The following is an 18,950-nucleotide window of genomic DNA, read 5'->3' as shown; positions in this document are numbered from 1 at the left end:
TAGATTAGTTTAGTATTTTATATTATGCAGTATTGTTTATGATTGGTTGAACTTGTTAAAAGTAAAAACTTCTTAATCTGCGTGATTTGCTTAAAACATCCTATATTTTGAAACGGAGGGAGTAACAAATTGTATAACTGTTTTTGATAAGGACCGTATGATATTAAAATTTTCAAAAAGCGTGTTTGAGAAGAAGAAAATAAGAAAAAGAAACGGTGATGGTGGTGGTGTTGGAGGTGGGTGGGGCCAAAATGGCCTTTTGGTTTGAGATATTGTAAGATGACAGCCAATGTCTGCCCTGTAATTCTTCTAATGCACGTCTCCGGTCGTGTGACTTGAGAGTTGAAAGGACCCTAAATCCCTAATGACCCAAAAAATAATCATAATTAACAATTCATTTTTCAAACCAAAAAAAAAATGATCATAAAAAAAAAAGTTAACTATGCAGCACACAGACAGGCCCATCTCATCTCATGTTGAGATCTCATTACTATAAGTGAACCTTGTGCCGTCAGGGATGATAATTCGGCCCGTTAAGTATTAGCATGTAATGAAGAAATTGACTCACGCGATCGACCCCTTTTGAAAAGAATTGTAATGCCCATTTTGGTATCGTCTTTGCTTTGCGAAAGTGGTGATTTTGTGACTCATAGTTGGCAAGTTCACTCTTTAGTCTTTACCAATTCTCAGAACGTTATTTCAAAAATCAAATGTAAAACAATATTTTCCTAAGCATAATATGTATCAATCATAAGTGATGATTAGCAAATTACTTTAGCTTAATTTGTTATAGACTTGTAGTTGACAAGTTTTCATGAACTGTTTTTGTAGATAGAAGACAACTACGATTCCATTTCGTGGTTATTACATATATGTTTCAAGGGTTTGATTTCTTAGACATGAGTTTGGTTTTATCTCCCTTCGCATATAAATGGTCTTTATGTGTTTTGAGATGCTAGTTAAGTCATATGGCGAGAAATAGATTTTTACCGTCCATCACAAAATATATGCTTTAGAAAGTTACTTATTCAAGTGCTTTATCTGAAATTTGAAATACAAATCGAATATTTCAATACGAAAATACTTATATTTGTGGACTTATCGCATATTCTATAGATTTTGGTCTACAATAATCAGATTGTCCACGTACGTTAAGCAGTACACATATCGTAGTCATGTCATGTGGCTTTATTGGTGGTCATCTTAAGTCTTTTATCAGCCACACTTTGTTGGTTTCTCTGTTTGGCTATTGTTCAAAAGTTGAAACTATTCGAGCACACGCACGCACACATAGGACACAACAACGCATATAAGCATACATATGTCGTTGTATGAAAATGACGCTACTCAGGGTGATATTTGGGGTTTGACTGGTGACCCATTATCTGGTTTTTATTGCGCTAACGTACTATACTCGTCCATAAATTCGTATTGTATTGTCAGTAATATCAGGACAATTTTCTTGTTCATCCATTTTGGTTACCGGCCGTGACGTATGAAGGGACGATGACTCAACGGATGAGATAGGGGTGGCGCAGCTGTTTACCCCCAAAGATTTATAAATTGGTTTTTAGTCCCATTGATTTTACTTGACATTTGCTAGTACAAAGGGTAGTACAAATGGTAAAATATATTCCAGACATATCATTCACTCGATATAAAAATAGTTATGTAAAAAAATTGCTTCATCAAACTGACAGTTAAAAGAAACAGCTATTTTCTATATATAGGAAGGTATTGGATAGCAAAAAAAACAGAAAATAAAGAAAAATATACTGGCAGTAACTTGTTTTTTCCTTACAGTTACATGTTTTGAAAATTCTGATTCTTTTCCAATTGTACTTGTTCAACTTTATGTTTCCGTTTAAAATTAAAAATTAGTGCTGATGCCAATGTCATTTGCAGATCCATAACTTGCTTATATTGTCAGATCTTACAACTAAGTTTTTCATCTATTCACTTGTAGTTATAGTTTTCTCTAATTTTCATATACTTTCTTTAATAACTAACATGATCATATCCTTTTAGGATAAAATACGTATTTCTATGACTTAATTAGATATATAAATAACTGCGAAAAAATAAACCTAACCAATATAGTGAGACTTTGCAATGCGTTTGAATGCGTTGGAGTTTTTTTGAAATTTCGTAAAAACATAACTGTTAATACGTATATGTGACTAAACCTATGTTTTTGTTGATTAACTAGTGCAAAACGTACGGTAAAGCATAAAGTAGATGGGACACATATATACTATATGTTAACGGGTTCGATTTTTCTACATCTTCGGAATCTACAATTGATATATGACATTCTCTACTCTTTTTTTTCAAATTACAGTGAATGTTATGGAAATAGTAACAACGATTTTCCAACTAATACGATTTCCACAACCAAACTACCCATAGATCTTACATCAAATATAGTAAGATGACATGACACACTTTGTATGCATCTCTCAAGATTACTAAGCACACAAGTTTTTATGAATCTTCTTCTAAATATCTATAATACTAACTTAAACATACTAAATTGTTAATCAAAAAATAAGTTTTGCCAAAAACATTGAAAAGATAATTTTGTAATTAATCTTCAAGTTAGATACGTGAAACTTAAAATTTTAAATAGAAAAGACCCTTATGTTAAATATATACAACCGACATTTGTAGTATTAAACTTCGTTGAGATATGCATCTAAACTTTGGATTTCACAACTACCAATTATGTTTTCCATATTTTAAATTTTATTAAAATTATCGTTCACTAATCACTACTTCTTGTTTTAGTTATATTGGTTAAATAAATTCAACTTATTTGTGATACACGACAATACAATAATAATGTACAATTAACACAATAAAAATTATATAATGAGTTTTTAAAGTTATTGTTCACCATTTATTACTCTAGTTATAATGTTTTAAAAATTAAGCTTGTTTGCAATATACGACAATACACTCAAATTTTCTCTTTTAAAACTTACTAATTACATATTTTCATATGTCGAGTTATTTTTTTTTATAAATTCAATATTATTATTTTAATCATATTTTAAAAATAGATTAAGCTTGATTGAGATACACAACAATACAATAAAGATCTGCATTTAAAACTTATTAATTATATTTTCATATCTAAATTTTCTAAAAATTTCCATTCACTATATATTGTATTAATTATGTTGTTTAATTATATTAAGCTTGTTTTCGATAAATGACAAAACAATTAAAATTTACTAATTATGATTATCATATACATAGATATATAATATAAATTAATTATCTATTAAATGTATTATGCTTATTTACGATACACGACAAAACATTTAAAATGAAATTAAAATTTACTAATTATGATTTTAATATACATAGATATATGATATAAATTAATTATCTATTAAATGTAATATGCTTATTTACGATACACGACAAAACAATAAAATGAAATTAAAATTTACTAATTACGATTTTAATATACATTGATTATATGATATAAATTAATTATCTATTAAATGTAATATGCTTATTTACGATACACGAAAAAACAATTAAAATTTACTAATTATGATTTTAATATACATTGATATCTAATATGAATTAATTATCTTTTAAATGTACTATGCTTATTTACGATACACGACAAAACAAGAAAGATTACTATTCATTTTATTTAATTTGCTTTGTACTTTTACATCTATGTAATTATGTAATGAAAAAAAAAATTAAACAAATAATGATTTTATATCATTATTAATTACTTTCTTTTACATCTTACACTAATCAGTATGAAATATTTTTTGTTAGCTGTAATGAAAATATTTGATTCAAAAGCAAGTAATTGTAGTATATTCTAATGGAAAATATAACTGATGTATCATTTAATTTCTTAGGATTAAGGGTCATAATATGTACATTTTTTTTTTAAATCATAGTAAATATAACTTTTGAAATTAAATAAAGCTAAAACAAAAGACCTTGAATTTGAACTTAGTAAATTGCATATTGACCTCAACTTATCATATAGTCATTAATGGAGTTTGATACTTAATGCAACAGTGTTTGGTATACTTTTTTTACACTGAAAGCGAGGAGGTCTTCTAGAAAATGTGCAGTCCATTTTTAAAAATAATTTAGGGTGAATTTTATTATTACATATGGAGCGTAAATCTAGCAATTTTGTAATAGAGAAAAAAAAAACAAAGTAAAGAAACACAAATCTCATAAAATATAAAAATAAAAAACAAAAATGAAACGACACGTCATCGATCCTCGTCAGAACCATTGATTAAAAACAAATCTACGGTCAGATTTAATAGTAATCTCTTTCGTCATTTTGCATATCTCTCTCCTCTACTCCTCCGCCTCCTTCTCTCTCCAACCTAACTATATTTATATATTTCTCTCTCAATAATTTTTATTTTCACAAAACCAAAAGAAAAAAAAATCAAAAGAGCTGAGAGCAAAAAAAAAAAAAAAGAAAGAAAAGAAAAAAAAAACCCTAAATCTAAATCTCACCTTCCTTCCTCCTCTGTTTTTTTTTCTTTTTTTTTTTAACTGTGTATCTTCCTTCTTCTTCTTCTTTTAGCTCTTTGGCTTTCAAAAAAAAAAATCCAAATCAATGGATCCATCTCTTTCCATTTCAAGTGATCCTCATCATCATCATCATCCTCCTCAGTTCACACCTTTCCCTGCTTTTCCCACCTCACACCCTTTTGCCTCCGGCTCCGGCGCCGTCCCTGCTCTTAATCATCCTCAACATCCTTTAGTATCTAATCCGTACATGAAGAACAACAACAACAACAACAACCATGTCTTCCAACCGCAGCCGCAAACTCAAATTCCCCAACCGCTGATGGCTACCAATCCTAACCACCCTCCTTACTCTGAAGTAAGTTCTAAATCTTTCTTAAAGTTTCTTCCTTTAACTCAATTCACTTCTAATCTTATCTTTAAAGTCTCTACCTTTAACTCAATTCAGTTATGTTTCTTTTTCTTTTTCTCTTTATTTTTTTTGGGCTAATATATATTTTTTTTTTGAATCTCTCTGTATGTGTAGATGATTTGCGCTGCGATTGCCGCGTTAAACGAACCGGATGGTTCAAGCAAGATGGCAATTTCGAGATACATCGAGAGATGTCACTCCGGTTTACCAGCTGCTCATCCTGCTCTGTTGACTCATAGCCTCAAGACTTTGAAGAACAGTGGTGTTCTTGCTATGGTTAAGAAGTCTTACAAATTCGCTGGTTCCTCTGCTCAACCTGAGAGTGTTGCTGTTGCTGCTGCTGCTGCCGCTCAAGGTCTCGATGTTCCCAGATCTGAGATTTTTCCTCAAGTTAACAACACCGTCAATGATCCCATGTCTGCCTCTGCATCTGGCTCTGCTTCTCAGCCTCAGAAACGTGGTCGTGGTCGTCCTCCTAAACCTAAACCTGAGGCTCAAGCACAGCCACTACAAGCCATTCAACCTAATCAGGTCCAGTCTAATGGACAGCAAATCTGGCAACAGGCACCTAGACCAACTGAAGCTGTTCCGGTTGCGGTTACAGAGTCGGCAAAGAGAGGACCTGGTCGTCCAAGGAAGAACGGAGCATCTGCTCCTGCTGTTGCACCAATCGTTCAGGCGTCGGTTATGGCTGGAATCATGAAACGTAGAGGTAGACCACCGGGTCGTAGAGCTGCTGGGAGACAGAGGAAGCCCAAATCCGTCTCTGCAACTGCCTCTGTGTATCCTTATGTTGCTAATGGTGCTAGACGCAGGGGAAGGCCTAGGAGAATTGTTGACCCTAGCAGCAGCGTTACCGTTGCTCCAGTAAGTGGTCAAAATGTGGCGGCTGTTGTTGCTCCAGGGATGAAGCGTGGACGAGGACGACCACCTAAGATTGGTGGTGTTATTAGTAGGCTTATGAAGCCTATAAGAGGACGAGGGCGTCCCGTTGGTAGACCCAGAAAGGTAAATTCTCACTACATCCCAATTCTGTTTTTTTTTTTGTGATCTCTGAGGTTAGTGTACTATGTATGATTGTGTTCACTGCTCCGCCGTCAAGATAAAAGGTTGATACTTTGTGTTGCAAATTGCAATCATTGTGGAATTAAGTACCATGTCACTTTCCGCTTTTGAGCATTGTCTGTTTTCGAGTATCCCATATCTGTCTGACTTAGTATCTATCCAGTGTTTTTATTATATTCTGTGTTTTTTTTTGGGATAATTAAGACCAAGTGGTCGGTGATGTCTCGCTTTAGCTTGTAATAGTTTTATCAATTAGTGTGTGAACTAATCTGTTTTTATGGTTTCTGAGTCATAACGTAGTCGTGTTCACTGGTATGTGTATGTATATTCTTTTTTTTTTTTTAAGTAGTAACGTGTTCAATTGAGTTATGTTCAAAAGACTTTCTTGATTTAACCATTTAGTGTCTATCTTTGAATTTGTTGTATTGATTATCTAACATTATTGCCGTTTTATGAACCTAGATTGCAACATCAGTCACCACTGGGACACAAGATTCTGGAGAACTCAAGAGAAAGTTTGATGTTTTTGTAAGTGTTGTTGATAATATAATAAACATTTTGGTTATGTGCTTCATTTGATTCGTTTCTTGATTTAAAATTCCCCATTCTGCTTTCTTAATGTTTTGGTTTTGGTCTCTAAATATGATTCAGCAAGAGAAAGTAAAAGAAATCGTGAAGGTGTTGAAAGATGGAGTAACTAGTGACGATCCTGCAGTGGTGCAAGCTATAAAAGATCTGGAAGGACTAACAGTGACGGAGACGGTTGAGCCACCACAAGCCATGGAAGAAGTGCAGGCAGAGCCATTGGAGACTTCAGCACCAGAGACTGAAGCTCAAACTGAAGCTGCTGAAACGCAAGGAGGACAGGAACAGGGACAAGAAAGAGAAGGAGGAGAAGCACAGACCGAGACCGAGACCCAGACTCAGACAGAAGCAGAAGCAATGCAAGAAGCATTGTTCTGATTTCTGAAGAATAATTATAAATAATAAATCAATCTAGACATAATATAGCCTTGGTGTTTGGCGTTAGGAGGAGTGTTTTATTTATTTCTAGTTTATTTAGGTTTTGGGATCGTATCTTTAATTTATATTAAAAAAAAACTATAAGGAATTTTAATTTTTTTTCGTAGGTTTTGTTGTCTGCATAAGCAAAACAAAAGACTCGTTAATGGTGTTGTTGTCGGTGTGTCTTTAACCAAAACGTTTAAGACGTGGCTGTAAATTAGCTATGTTTCTAGTGTTCCATCTTTTCTTTCTTATGCCTGTGCCTTTGGTTTTTCAATCTGTCTTCTACTTTGCTTGCGAATCTTAACATCATAAGTTGTCGTTGGTATCTTCTCATAACTGCTGGTACAAATGTATTCACCCCAAAATTTATTAGAGGTGAGGCAGTATTCGATGTGTTGACTTTGACATTGTTTAGCAAGTAAATTTAGTTCTTTTTTATATGTTTGAAACTTGTTTTTTTTTTTCTTTTTGTTGAAGAAAAAAATCATAAACATTTGGCAAAGGCCATAACAACTAGGTTCGTGCTGTGCATGTCTTTTATGTTAATAGAGTATTTTTGGCATCATCAAACAGCCATTACTTGCTTAGATGGTTAAAGTTTATAACTAAAAGAAAGATATGAATTTTCACCAAAAACAAAAAAAATATGAAATGTCTCCTTTTAAAAAATCTAGAGTTTTTTTTAGAGTTATTAGTTTCTGATTTTGTTCCTTGACAATAAAATGTACATCATTATGAATACAAATTATAGTGTAAAAAAAAAAAATTGTCTTTAGAGATTTTATCAATAATTTCTACGTTAATATGTGGCACGGAAAAATATAAAGTTTACAAAAAAGTGCAGTTGAAAAGGTACTCTTTAATTATGATAAATTTATTATTTTGATTTTGATTAATCAATTTCATAAATAATTTCAAAGTAAAATATGTGTCACGAAGTAGTGTGGATCTTCAAAAAGAAGAAAAATGTACATGCAACTGAAAAATATATTTTCAATTAGTTCATCGTTTAATTTTATTATTTTGGATATAACAAAGGCATTTAATATTATGATTATACCGTTTAAATAGATTGTTTTCCGTGATATACCGTATAATAATAAGTTTACAATGAACACCTTTAACAAGAAAAAAAGTTTACAATAATTGCTAGTTTCCAGTATACAACTTATTGTTTTGGTCTCTGTGTACATCTATTTAAACGGAGTAATAAAAAAGGACTTTTAACATTGATTAAACGGTGTTTTATTTTTTTTGTACAATGGCTTAAGCGGTGTTATCAAACTATTGTTACATTGTATCTTCAATTTACAAGGTAAACGGTAAACCTTTCAATTAGTAAAACATAATACACATTTAGCTGCTTGAATTGTTTCAGCAATCTTGAGATTATGTTTTGGTTTGCATAATCGAGTTTGTGCAGTACCTTTTAATGGCCCATTTGACTATTACAGAAGAGAGAGGGCCTAAAAATAATGAGTCAACGGCCCATTTGACCAGCGGCTAATGAGTAAAAATGATTATCCCACTCTCTCTCTTCCCTCTAAAACATTTTGGTATTCTTCGAAAGCAGATCAGTTTTTTTTTTTGTTTAGGGTTCCTCGCCGAACCATTCTCGCTACTTGCTAGATCTCTGAAGGTGTTAAAGCGCCATGGAGAATGTGAAAAGAGACAGGCAAGATATGGAAGTGAACAACACCATACCGCCGAGGAAGCCTCGTGTACTACTTGCTGCTAGTGGAAGTGTCGCTGCTATCAAATTCGGCAATCTCTGCCATTGTTTCACCGAATGGGCAGAAGTGAGAGCCGTCGTTTCCAAATCATCTCTTCATTTCCTCGATAAATTGTCCCTCCCACAAGAAGTGACTCTGTACACTGATGAAGATGAATGGTCAAGCTGGAACAAGATCGGTGATCCTGTCCTTCACATCGAGCTTAGACGCTGGGCTGATGTTTTGGTCATTGCTCCTTTGTCTGCTAACACCTTAGGCAAGGTAAAACAAAACAAAACAAAACATCTTTTAAACCACTCTACTTAGCTTCAATTGTGTGAATTGTGGAACATTCAATTGTGTGAATTGTGGAACATTCATGGAGATCTTTTTTTTTTTTGTTTTCTTACCTTTATAGATTGCTGGTGGGCTCTGTGATAATCTGTTGACTTGCATCATACGAGCTTGGGACTACAGCAAACCACTTTTTGTTGCACCAGCGATGAACACATTGATGTGGAACAACCCTTTCACTGAAAGGCATCTTTTGTCGCTTGATGATCTGGGAATCACACTCATTCCTCCTATCAAGAAGAGACTGGCCTGTGGAGACTACGGTAATGGCGCTATGGCTGAGCCCTCTCTTATCTATTCCACTGTCAGACTCTTCTGGGAATCGCAGGCTCATCAGCAAAGTAGTTAAACCATGATTTCCACATGCATTTGGTCGAAATGATCTATCTTAGATAATAGATTCTATCTGTCTGTACGCTTTTCTTGTATATCTTAAAATAGCTGTCTGGATTTATGTTTCTGGAGGAGTAGAATTGTTTGTTTTTTTCCTCGCTCTTAACTCTTTTAAGTATTGTCTTCAATTCTGCTGATTATTCACCTTTCTGAGGTTACTGAACTTTAGAATTTGCCGGCAAAAATCTGACAGAGAAACAAACAAAGCAACTTCTTTACTCTCACACAGCGTTGGTAAAAACCAATTCTCAGATCAGTAGTCTGTGTTTTCCTTCCCCCAGTGATCATGATATCAGAAGCCACGAATTGCTTGAGAACCAAAAATATGTATAGCTTTTGAAACAGCCTATTAGAGGATGCAGAGTTTAAAACTAACTATCTCCTTCCACAGCTAGAATCATGTAGTTTATTTAGTATCCGCCATGTCACAGCATCAGGAGCCTGACCGTTCTTCCTCATCTCCACCAACATCTCGTACGCTTCTGTCTTCAACCCAATTCTGCTACACTCATCAATCACAGTATTATAGCACACAACATTAGGGATTGCTCCAGAATCTGCCAGGTCATATAGGAAATGGCAAGCATCAACTACACAACCAGACCGACAAAGCCCTTTGAGAAATGCCGCATACACAAACACATCATGTCTGCCTGATGGCCATATCACATCATCCCAGAACTTCTTCGCCATATCCAACTCACTAGTCACGCACAGCCCGTCAATGATTATAGCATATGTAGTACTATCCGCAGTCACACTCGCCTTTTCCATCTGATCAAACACACGCATAGCTTCATCTCCCTTCTGCATCTTGAACAACCCACGTATAACAGCATTGTATGTAACAACACCTGGCTTAATCTTCTTCTCTGGCATAACCCGATTCAACACATCCAGAGCTTCTTCTGCTCTTCCTTGAGTGAGCAAGCCACACATAACAGTAGTTAAAGTCACAGCATCTGGTGCACAAAACTTCCCTGTCATCATATCACCTAGAACTTGCATAGCATCATCCACCCTACCCATCTTGCAAAACCCATTAATAACTGTGTTAAGTGTATACTCATCAGGCCTACAGTCTCCCTGAAGCATACTGACCATTACATTTAGAATCTCGGTCGGGTTATCCATCACGCAGAGAGCTCGTAGATAGATATTATAGATTCTAGTTCTATCTACTCCTTCTTTTCTCAACATCAGCTCTAGAACATTCCTCGCTTTACCAACGTCCAGTTCCTTGCATAGACTCTCCACTAGGAGCTTATAAGTATACTCAGACGGAACAAACCCAAATTCAGATCCCTCTTCTAGCAACTGATAAGCCCTCATACAACCACGATCCTTGCACAAACCATGAATAATAGCATTGTATGAAGTTCTTCTCGGTTTCAACCCTTTACTCTTCATTATATAAACAATCCTCGCAGCTCCATGGTTTCTCCTGTAAAGACACAAGGAATCTATCATATGCCCGTAAGCAAATTCAACGTTCACGGAGTCGCATTGTGGCATGTTCTCTGCAATCTCGAAAACGTCATTGAAATAACCTTCCCTGCACATAGAATCAACGAGATTCGCAAAAGCTGCTGATTTAATTGATACATCAGTCTCCTTCTTCAAGTATACCCAGAGTTCCTTCATCAGCCTCCGTGCCGTTTCAACATCTCTCATTTTCAATAACCCATCAATAACAACACTCATTGTGAGAGAATTACGCTTTACGCCACGCACACGCATTTCGTCGAACACTTGATGAGCAGCTTTAATCTCTCGAATCTCGAAGTAACCACCGATCAAAGTAGTGTAAGTCACAACATTTGGGAGATGTCCCATGTTCCTCATATCTTTTAAGATCATACGCGCATCGAACACCCTACGAATCAAACAAAGCTGATTGATCAAACGGTTGTAATTCGTCAACGACGGCACGAACTCTCTCTTGACACCGATCAAACGGTTAATAACACCCAACGTACTATCCGGAGATCCCGAGTCTAGCAATCTCGCAACGATAACATTGCAGGTTCGTTCATCTGGGATAAAACCCGAATCGACGAAGAGGAGACACCGACGGTGAGCTTCGTCGAATCTTCCGGCGTCACAGAGAGCGTGGATCACACTGTTGAGGTTAAGCGAATCAGGACGATAACCACGAAGGCAGAGTCCGTCGAGAATACGAAGAGCTTCGTCTGGATTCTTCTGTACGGTGCAGATACTGTGTATTCGTCTTCTCCAGTAAGCTTTATCGGTTACACTGCGTCGACGATCTTCAGCTTTTGTTGGATCATCTTCTCCTCCTTCTCTGTGTGTTCGAGGTTCGACGTTATCAGTGATCATTACGGAGGCAGATGAGAAAGAGAGGGGTTTAGTAGAGAAGAAGAAGCCATTTTCTCTGGCTAGAAGTCGAAGGCGAGTGACGAAGATCATAGCTTTTTTTGCAGCGGTCTCTCTCTGTTTCGCTTAAACTGGCTTTTATATAAAATGAAAAGACTTTTATTATCATATGTTTTTTTTTTTTTTTTTATCCTTGTTAGATGGGCTTTCATTGGGCCCAAAACTTTGACGTTTGTAGACCCAATTCAATAAATGTTCGGGATAGTTGGAAAAACTAAAGATTATACTCGTATTTTTTTAAAAATTAAACTGTAGTACGAATTTCCAGTTATACAATTTATTTTCAATTTTGCTAAAAAAAATTATTAAAAATTTTCTAAAGAGATTAGTCTATGTTTTAAATTTGTTAAATGAATAACACTAAATTACAACTAAAAATTAAAAAAAATCATAGACTATATATAACTGACTTGTAATATATCTACATGTGTGTGATATATTTAGCTTGGAAAATATCTCTGTTAAAGAGAAATGTAATGATTCAAGTATGATATAAACTAGCTTTGCTTCGGAACAAGTAATACAAGATTGCTGAAAGTCAGAACTGTTTTACAAATTTGATCTTATATGAATGATTTAATTAATACACAATCACTTGCAAGCCACCAATCATATATATATGTGTGAAGAACATTTTGATTAAAATTCATAATTGACAAGATCCCTGTTCACTAATATGAGACGGATGATTTAGGATATGTCATTGTAAACAATAGTTTTTCATCATCACATAAACATTAAAACAAGTAAGGAAAAGAGAAGGATCGTCTAGTTCCAAACTTAAGATTAGAAAATTTTCTAAAAAAGGAGAAAAAAACAAAAGGATTAAGGGGGGCTTGGGAAAAGACAGAAAAGGGGGATTTAAGATCCCAAAGAGAAAAAGAAAGGAAAAGGGTTTTATAGAAAAGTGGGTTTGAGAGAGACAAAGGAGATGAGGTGAAGAGTGTAAAGGAGAGAAAGCCTATATATGGGGCAGTTGAGAACAAGAATAATAGTGAAAGCCACCACACACACACACACACATATATAATATGATCTCATATTTCATAAAAACAAAAGATCAATACACAATACTACTAGTATATAATAATACTCAGTAATATAGTATTATATATATGGAGGAAAAAAGAATGAATGAGAAAAAAAAAAACAAAACAAAAAACAAAAGAGGGGAAAAAAAGAATGAAAGAAAAGGAGTGATGGGGAGAGATGGGAGAATGTAACGTCGCTATAAGCTCCTTCGCATCTCCCCATATCATTCATATCATATCATATCATATCATATCCCCCAGAATTCCACGCCTCTCTCTCCTCTCTCACTAGCTAGTCAACCTCATCTACCTTCCTCTCCTTTTCTCTCATGATATCTTCCTTCTAATTATAGCCACTAAATCATATGGTACATATGATGCTAAGATTGTATCTCCAAAAATTGCTTAGTGAAATTTGATATAGATGATCAATGAATTTATTGACTTGGTTAATTAATAGTGGGTTGTTAATTAATAGAGGGATAAACTCAACTTAATATATGTGGTTGGGAGGGAAGTTAATATATTTGTATGTCAGTATTATGTATAGTGGTTAAGTACTTTCATCACCCGCAGTGTAACCACGGTTTGAATAGTATTTTAGTGGTACACATTGTTCATGCATGGAAGCTTTGTCTTTGCAATTAAAGATATATATGGGCTTAATGTCTATGAATCTATTACATGTCACATTAATCGTATTGTGTATAAAACCAAAATAAATAAATAAAACAATCGTCGTCAAATAAACAAAACCATATAGATTATATACTTCCTACAAATGTAGTATATGGTATGATGCTATATATACACGTTTACTAGAAGCAGGGATTATATGATGCTATATATATCTTTTACATTAAACTATATCTGTGTGCATGATTTGGCATCCGGGTATATATATATATTTTTTTAAAAAAATAGAACAAATACAAAAACAAAGAAATGTATAATATTCATATATATGGAGAATGTTAATATTTTGTAAAAAATAAAAAAGGAATGTGTTAGACTGCCTATCTCTTTCTATATATATGGTTACAAAACCCCATTTCCATGCTCTCATTCACATATACACAAAGATATCTCAACTTTATCACTCGACTTCAAAGCCAAAATAGCCAATACCTCTTTCCACCATTTGTCTATTTCCTCCTTCAACCATATATCATTTACATCTCCTTGACTTCAGAACAAAAAAACCTAATATATAATTGTACTGCTCTTTCTTTCTCTCTCTCTCTCTCCCTTCAAGTGAAAAAAATATATCAAAATGTGGACGATGGGTTACAACGAAGGAGGTGCAGATTCCTTCAACGGAGGAAGAAAGCTTCGACCACTCATCCCACGTCTCTTTTCTTGTCCCACCGCCGCCCCAAACACCAACTCTGACCACCGCTTTAATATGGGTCAGATCATCCTCTCTCTCTCTCTCTCTCATACGTTCCCTCTGTCTTTCTTTTGTTTGTAATGCTCACTTTATTTATTGCTATCATTTTCACAGCAGTGATGACGATGACGGCGGAGCAGAACAAGAGGGAGCTGATGATGCTAAACTCAGAACCTCAACATCCGCCGGTAATGGTGAGCTCACGGTGGAATCCAACGCCGGATCAGTTAAGGGTTCTTGAGGAGTTGTACGGACAAGGAACAAGAACTCCTTCTGCCGACCACATCCAACAAATCACCGCACAGCTACGACGGTACGGAAAGATAGAAGGCAAAAACGTTTTCTACTGGTTCCAAAACCACAAAGCTCGCGAACGCCAGAAACGGCGACGACAGATGGAAACTGGCCATGAAGATTCGGTCCTTAACACAACGAGTCTTGTCTCAAACCACGGATTCGACAAGAAGGACCCGCCAGGTGAGATACCATATATAGAAACAACTAGAGACTTTTTGTATTAAATTTTTTATTTTGGGTTGATTAGACATTTAGCTTCGATATTGACATATTGAAATTTAATTTTTATTTGATTTTGCAGGTTACAAAGTTGAACAAGCCAAGAACTGGATATGTTCGGTCGGATGCGACACACAACTAGAGGTACATATCGATACATGTTTTTTTTGGTTACAAACTTAACAGTACTTGGTGGTCTCCTGTTGGGCGCATGAAAGGGAACGTAATTAAGGATAGTGAATAATTAGCATATGATTACAAATAGAATCTCTTAAAGAATAAGTGAATTCTTCTTTTGGAAGTTTGGGTAAGTTTGAAAGAAAAACAACAAATTAAGGCAGAGAAGATGAGAGGCGGTGGAAAAGACCAAAAAGTTTAGTTTATCGGGAAATGCAAATAAGAGTTAAGTAAAATATATATTCTCAGCATATAGTATAATTGTAGGAGTATTAAAACTAGTTATTTCGTTTATTAAAAAAAGAAGAAGTAATTAATGGATTGATCCAAAAAGCTGCAGAGACTTTCCTTTCTGTCGGGACAGCTGCTACGTACGATCGATCCTTTAGATATATGTCTTCTTGTTTTTCCTCAAAACCTCTAAATATTAATGTGCTTTTACACTCCAACTCATGTCATGCTTGAATAGACTGTTTTGACCTTGGTCTTTAACGGTCTCATTCCCCTTCACCCTTGTCCATATCTGGAATTTGTTTTGACTGATTAATTTTGGGTCTGTGTGTGTAATGGGGATTTTTAGGCATAAAGTTTGTCGGTTAGCCTAAATATTTTGACTTATTTGTTACCAATTTTTACATTTTCCAACGATAAACAAATTGACTAATATGAATAATGTTCTTTTTTTGTTGGGTATATAATTAGAAACCTACACATGATGATCATCAGGAGGAGCCAGCGAACATACGGGTAGAGCGCAATGGTCGTTGTGGAGGTGACGAGAGACGAAGCTTTTTAGGGAGGAACGTCACGTGGCAGATGATGCAGTTGCCACCTGGACTCTACCCTTCTTCACATCATCATCAGCGGAACCTCATTCTCAATTCAACAAATGTTTCCTCCAACATGATCTCCACTAGCAATGTGAATACTGTTTCTGCTAAAGATTCGGTCACGTTTTCACCTGTGCTTCTAAGCACGAGAGAAGCAACGAACGCAGAGACTTGTCGACGAAATTATGATGACAATAAAGGTCAAGAACGTCATGAAGAATGCTCCAACGGTGACTCGGATCATCAAGAACAGACACTTGAGCTGTTTCCATTGAGAAAAGAAGGGTTTTGTAGCGATGCTGAGAAAGAGAAGGAGATCAGTGGCATTCACTGTTTCTATGAGTTTCTGCCGTTGAAGAACTAAACCCTAATTGATGTCTTTCAAGAGCAAGACCTTTATTTTTGTTATTAGATGATTAGTTTAATTAATCAACCAAGTTGGAGAGAGAGAAAAGGGGTTACTTATTTAGGGTTTTTGTCTGGGAGTGAGCGCAGGCGTGTCTTTATGGTGTTGATGTTAACATTTCATAAGGGTTTGCCTTAAAATGCACTTTGGACCACTTTCTTTAAATATTAAAAATGAACCAAACAAATTTAAGAAAATAATCGAATGACATGTGATTTTCTCATTAGTTTTTTCTTTTGTGTGGATGTGATGAATTAGGGTTTGGATCATGAAACTTGCTTGATTTGGTTGGTGAATGAAGCTGTTTTGGTGCATAGGTGATGGGATCAAGTGTTACGAAAACGGGAACTCGTTACTCTACATATTTTTTCTTTTACCCGTTAAATCTTTATATCTACACACTCATGATCTATATGTAATACTATATGTATTTGCATATATAATGCATATGTCAATGTAGGCATCTGTTCCTATGAGTTATAAATGCGCGAGAGACAAAAAGAATTGGGTTGATGTTGAAGTGACTAAGAGAGTGGGGAAAATTAAATTGGTTAATTTGGAACTTGTTTTGTTTTCTCTTCGCTTGCATGCTAACAAAATGCCTTTACATATGCTATTTATGTATACATTAACTTCCTCCTATTCAACGTCCCTCAACCAACAATTTTACTTTGTATTTGCATATAACATTTTTAATTTCATCACATATTTCTTTTCGGGTTCATACCCTACTAAACTACACAAAAATATTTCACTTAAATCCGAGTATTTTGTTTATTTTTTCTATATACACAAATTTTTTGATTAGAAATACGAATATTTTTTTTAAATAACTTTAGATTAAGAGTACAATACTAACTACTCTAATTTGAAATAATATTCCGATAAACTAAACCATTTTCTCTATGAGTTTGTACTTAGCAGACACTTCGATGCTTAGGTGGGTGTCTTCTACGCAATTGAAAGTTTTTTTTCTTTTATTTAAAAGCTACTGTTTTGACACAAAATATTTGTAATTAGTTCACAATATATATTATTAACGAATGGAGGGAGGTATATAAATTAAATAGCCTACCCAATATAATTTTCAAATGGGGGGAAAAGACAAAAAAAAATATGAGAGTTGGGAAGTGGGAACGTGAGAAAAGGAAAGAAGAGCGACTTTTAGAGGAGAGAAGAGACAAGACTTAAAAGAAAAACAAATTAACTGAATAGCTTATTCATAGAAGAAGCCCCGACACTTTCCTTTCTCTTCCCAAAGATTCATTCATTCTTTTATGTCTTTTTGTACGATTCAATGAGACCTTTTTCTTTATTAATAGTTTTAGATGCAAGATCCATAGTAAAAAAAAAAATGTTTGCATTGCTTATTTTGATGCATTATCATTCCCTCCGTCTCACTTTGTATTTGGCTTTATTTCTTTTTCATGATGATTGAGTGTTTGTGATTCTTGCGAGCATGAAAGTAAGCAAAAACAAAAAACATGACTTTAATTATACGAAAAAGTAAAAAAGCAAGAAGAGAAACATATGAATGGGTACGTACGTATATAGTCAACAGATTACCACACGTACTATCCTATTAATTATATGTTGTTGTTAGGAAATAAAGAAACACGAATCTTCTCGTGAATTGTAACGAAGATTAATGGTAAAGTGTAATTGTACGATGTAATCTTTTGGTTATTCCCATGGATCGTAAAAAAATCTATGTCTCCTCCTTTGATTCACTGTGACGTGTTATAATAACACTATATATGCATGTATGACCAACATGGAAAAGTTACATCCCTACATATAATTTGAATAGTAGTTATTGCACGAAGCTGAAGGTGATAGGCTTTCTAAGAGTATATATATATAGTTTATAGTTTTATACTAGCTAGCTAATAGATACAATGCTTGACATTATTTCATGCATGGATGGTTTTAGCCGTGGGTAATTCGTATTTGTCTTTAGCTACAGAAACCTCCAGCTGGTATATATAGCTGAAGACTTAAAATGACTACAAATATCTACAAGAAAAAATAAAATCGTCGAATTAGTAGTCGTCATTGATTTGAACACTTTAAAAAACCCCAACTGTGGAAGAGACAAATTAAGAGAGAGAGAGAGAGAGAGAGAGAGAGAGAGAGAAAGAGAATTGACAAGACTGAAGGAGGGGTGTGTCTGTGAGGGACAAAATGGTGGCAGGCATGAGGTGGACCATTGGTTTGGCTTGGCTGTGTGACTCACCCACCCGGCTCCTCTCTCTATTCTCTGCATTTTCCCTATTTTGGTTAAGCGTTCCATGTGATTCTTCTTTCATTCGCATCTATCTCTCCCTTAAGAACAAGAACCAAGTTATATCAAAAACCAAATGATTAAAGCCTATTTTAAAGCTTTTCCATTATAAATTGTCAGTGATCTCTCTTATCATGAGGTCATCATAATAACACCATTACATATATGTCACGTGTGTACGTATATACATATATTTATTTATATACTACACATGTCGACAAAAAAAATATAATACGCATACACATTTAACACTATATTTACAGTGTTCTGACAATGTAAGACTGAGGGACGTAGGTATAAATTAATAGATTTGTGGTTTCTTTCTAAAACGAATATGATGTCAAAAATAAAACAAAAAACGAATGTTTAACAATATCTTTAAAAAATAACATCGAACATTAAAACCAAAAATAAAGAAAGAAAGAAAACACCAAACAGCTAACAT

The 18,950-nt window shown here is 34.6% G+C and overlaps 4 protein-coding genes across 5 annotated transcripts; 3 read left to right on the top strand and 1 right to left on the bottom strand.

The window, feature by feature from the left end:
- The first annotated feature begins 4,163 nt into the window (after positions 1 to 4,163).
- On the top strand, positions 4,164 to 7,264 carry LOC104746162 (uncharacterized). The gene is made up of 4 exons (XM_010467576.2): positions 4,164 to 4,888; positions 5,057 to 5,950; positions 6,470 to 6,535; positions 6,659 to 7,264. The coding sequence occupies exons 1-4, from the start codon at positions 4,619 to 4,621 to the stop codon at positions 6,968 to 6,970; spliced, it is 1,542 nt and encodes a 513-aa protein (XP_010465878.2). The 5' UTR covers positions 4,164 to 4,618; the 3' UTR covers positions 6,971 to 7,264.
- Positions 7,265 to 8,322: 1,058 nt separating this feature from the next.
- Positions 8,323 to 11,968, bottom strand: LOC104746160 (pentatricopeptide repeat-containing protein At3g18020-like). Its single transcript, XM_010467574.3, has 2 exons — positions 9,138 to 11,968; positions 8,323 to 8,999 (listed from the first exon to the last, which is right to left on the bottom strand). Exon 1 carries the CDS (start codon positions 11,902 to 11,904, stop codon positions 9,850 to 9,852), a length of 2,055 nt encoding a protein of 684 aa, XP_010465876.1. The 5' UTR covers positions 11,905 to 11,968; the 3' UTR covers positions 8,323 to 8,999; positions 9,138 to 9,849.
- On the top strand, positions 8,668 to 9,637 carry LOC104746161 (phosphopantothenoylcysteine decarboxylase). Its single transcript, XM_010467575.3, has 2 exons — positions 8,668 to 9,009; positions 9,146 to 9,637. Exons 1-2 carry the CDS (start codon positions 8,668 to 8,670, stop codon positions 9,428 to 9,430), a joined length of 627 nt encoding a protein of 208 aa, XP_010465877.1. The 3' UTR covers positions 9,431 to 9,637.
- Positions 11,969 to 13,960: 1,992 nt separating the features above from the next.
- LOC104746159 (WUSCHEL-related homeobox 1-like) lies at positions 13,961 to 16,418 on the top strand. Of its 2 annotated transcripts, none has more exons than XM_010467572.3 (4): positions 13,961 to 14,311; positions 14,410 to 14,769; positions 14,891 to 14,952; positions 15,688 to 16,418. In XM_010467572.3, the coding sequence occupies exons 1-4, from the start codon at positions 14,176 to 14,178 to the stop codon at positions 16,177 to 16,179; spliced, it is 1,050 nt and encodes a 349-aa protein (XP_010465874.2). In that variant the 5' UTR covers positions 13,961 to 14,175; the 3' UTR covers positions 16,180 to 16,418. The 2 variants fall into 2 exon arrangements, with proteins under 2 accessions (XP_010465874.2, XP_010465873.2); XM_010467571.3 differs by having other exon boundaries at positions 14,407 to 14,769.
- Positions 16,419 to 18,950: the final 2,532 nt, after the last annotated feature.

This window comes from Camelina sativa, chromosome 15 (genome assembly GCF_030686135.1).
Source record: "Camelina sativa cultivar CO46 ecotype springtype chromosome 15, ASM3068613v1".
NCBI classification, from domain to species: domain Eukaryota; kingdom Viridiplantae; phylum Streptophyta; class Magnoliopsida; order Brassicales; family Brassicaceae; genus Camelina; species Camelina sativa.
Note: the sequence above shows the minus strand (reverse complement) of the source record. Positions and strands in the feature narration are given on the sequence as shown.

Excerpts from the sequence above, each read along its gene's own strand:
- LOC104746159 (XM_010467571.3), top strand. The coding sequence starts at position 14,176 with ATGTGGACGATGGGTTACAACGAAGGAGGTGCAGATTCCTTCAACGGA. Across the intron at positions 14,312-14,406 it reads TGACCACCGCTTTAATATGG|CAGTGATGACGATGACGGCG; the intron begins GTCAGATCATCC and ends TCATTTTCACAG. Across the intron at positions 14,953-15,687 it reads GATGCGACACACAACTAGAG|AAACCTACACATGATGATCA; the intron begins GTACATATCGAT and ends GTATATAATTAG.
- LOC104746161 (XM_010467575.3), top strand. The coding sequence starts at position 8,668 with ATGGAGAATGTGAAAAGAGACAGGCAAGATATGGAAGTGAACAACACC. Across the intron at positions 9,010-9,145 it reads CTGCTAACACCTTAGGCAAG|ATTGCTGGTGGGCTCTGTGA; the intron begins GTAAAACAAAAC and ends TTACCTTTATAG.
- LOC104746162 (XM_010467576.2), top strand. The coding sequence starts at position 4,619 with ATGGATCCATCTCTTTCCATTTCAAGTGATCCTCATCATCATCATCAT. Across the intron at positions 4,889-5,056 it reads ACCACCCTCCTTACTCTGAA|ATGATTTGCGCTGCGATTGC; the intron begins GTAAGTTCTAAA and ends CTGTATGTGTAG. Across the intron at positions 5,951-6,469 it reads CCGTTGGTAGACCCAGAAAG|ATTGCAACATCAGTCACCAC; the intron begins GTAAATTCTCAC and ends TTATGAACCTAG.
- LOC104746160 (XM_010467574.3), bottom strand. The coding sequence starts at position 11,904 with ATGATCTTCGTCACTCGCCTTCGACTTCTAGCCAGAGAAAATGGCTTC.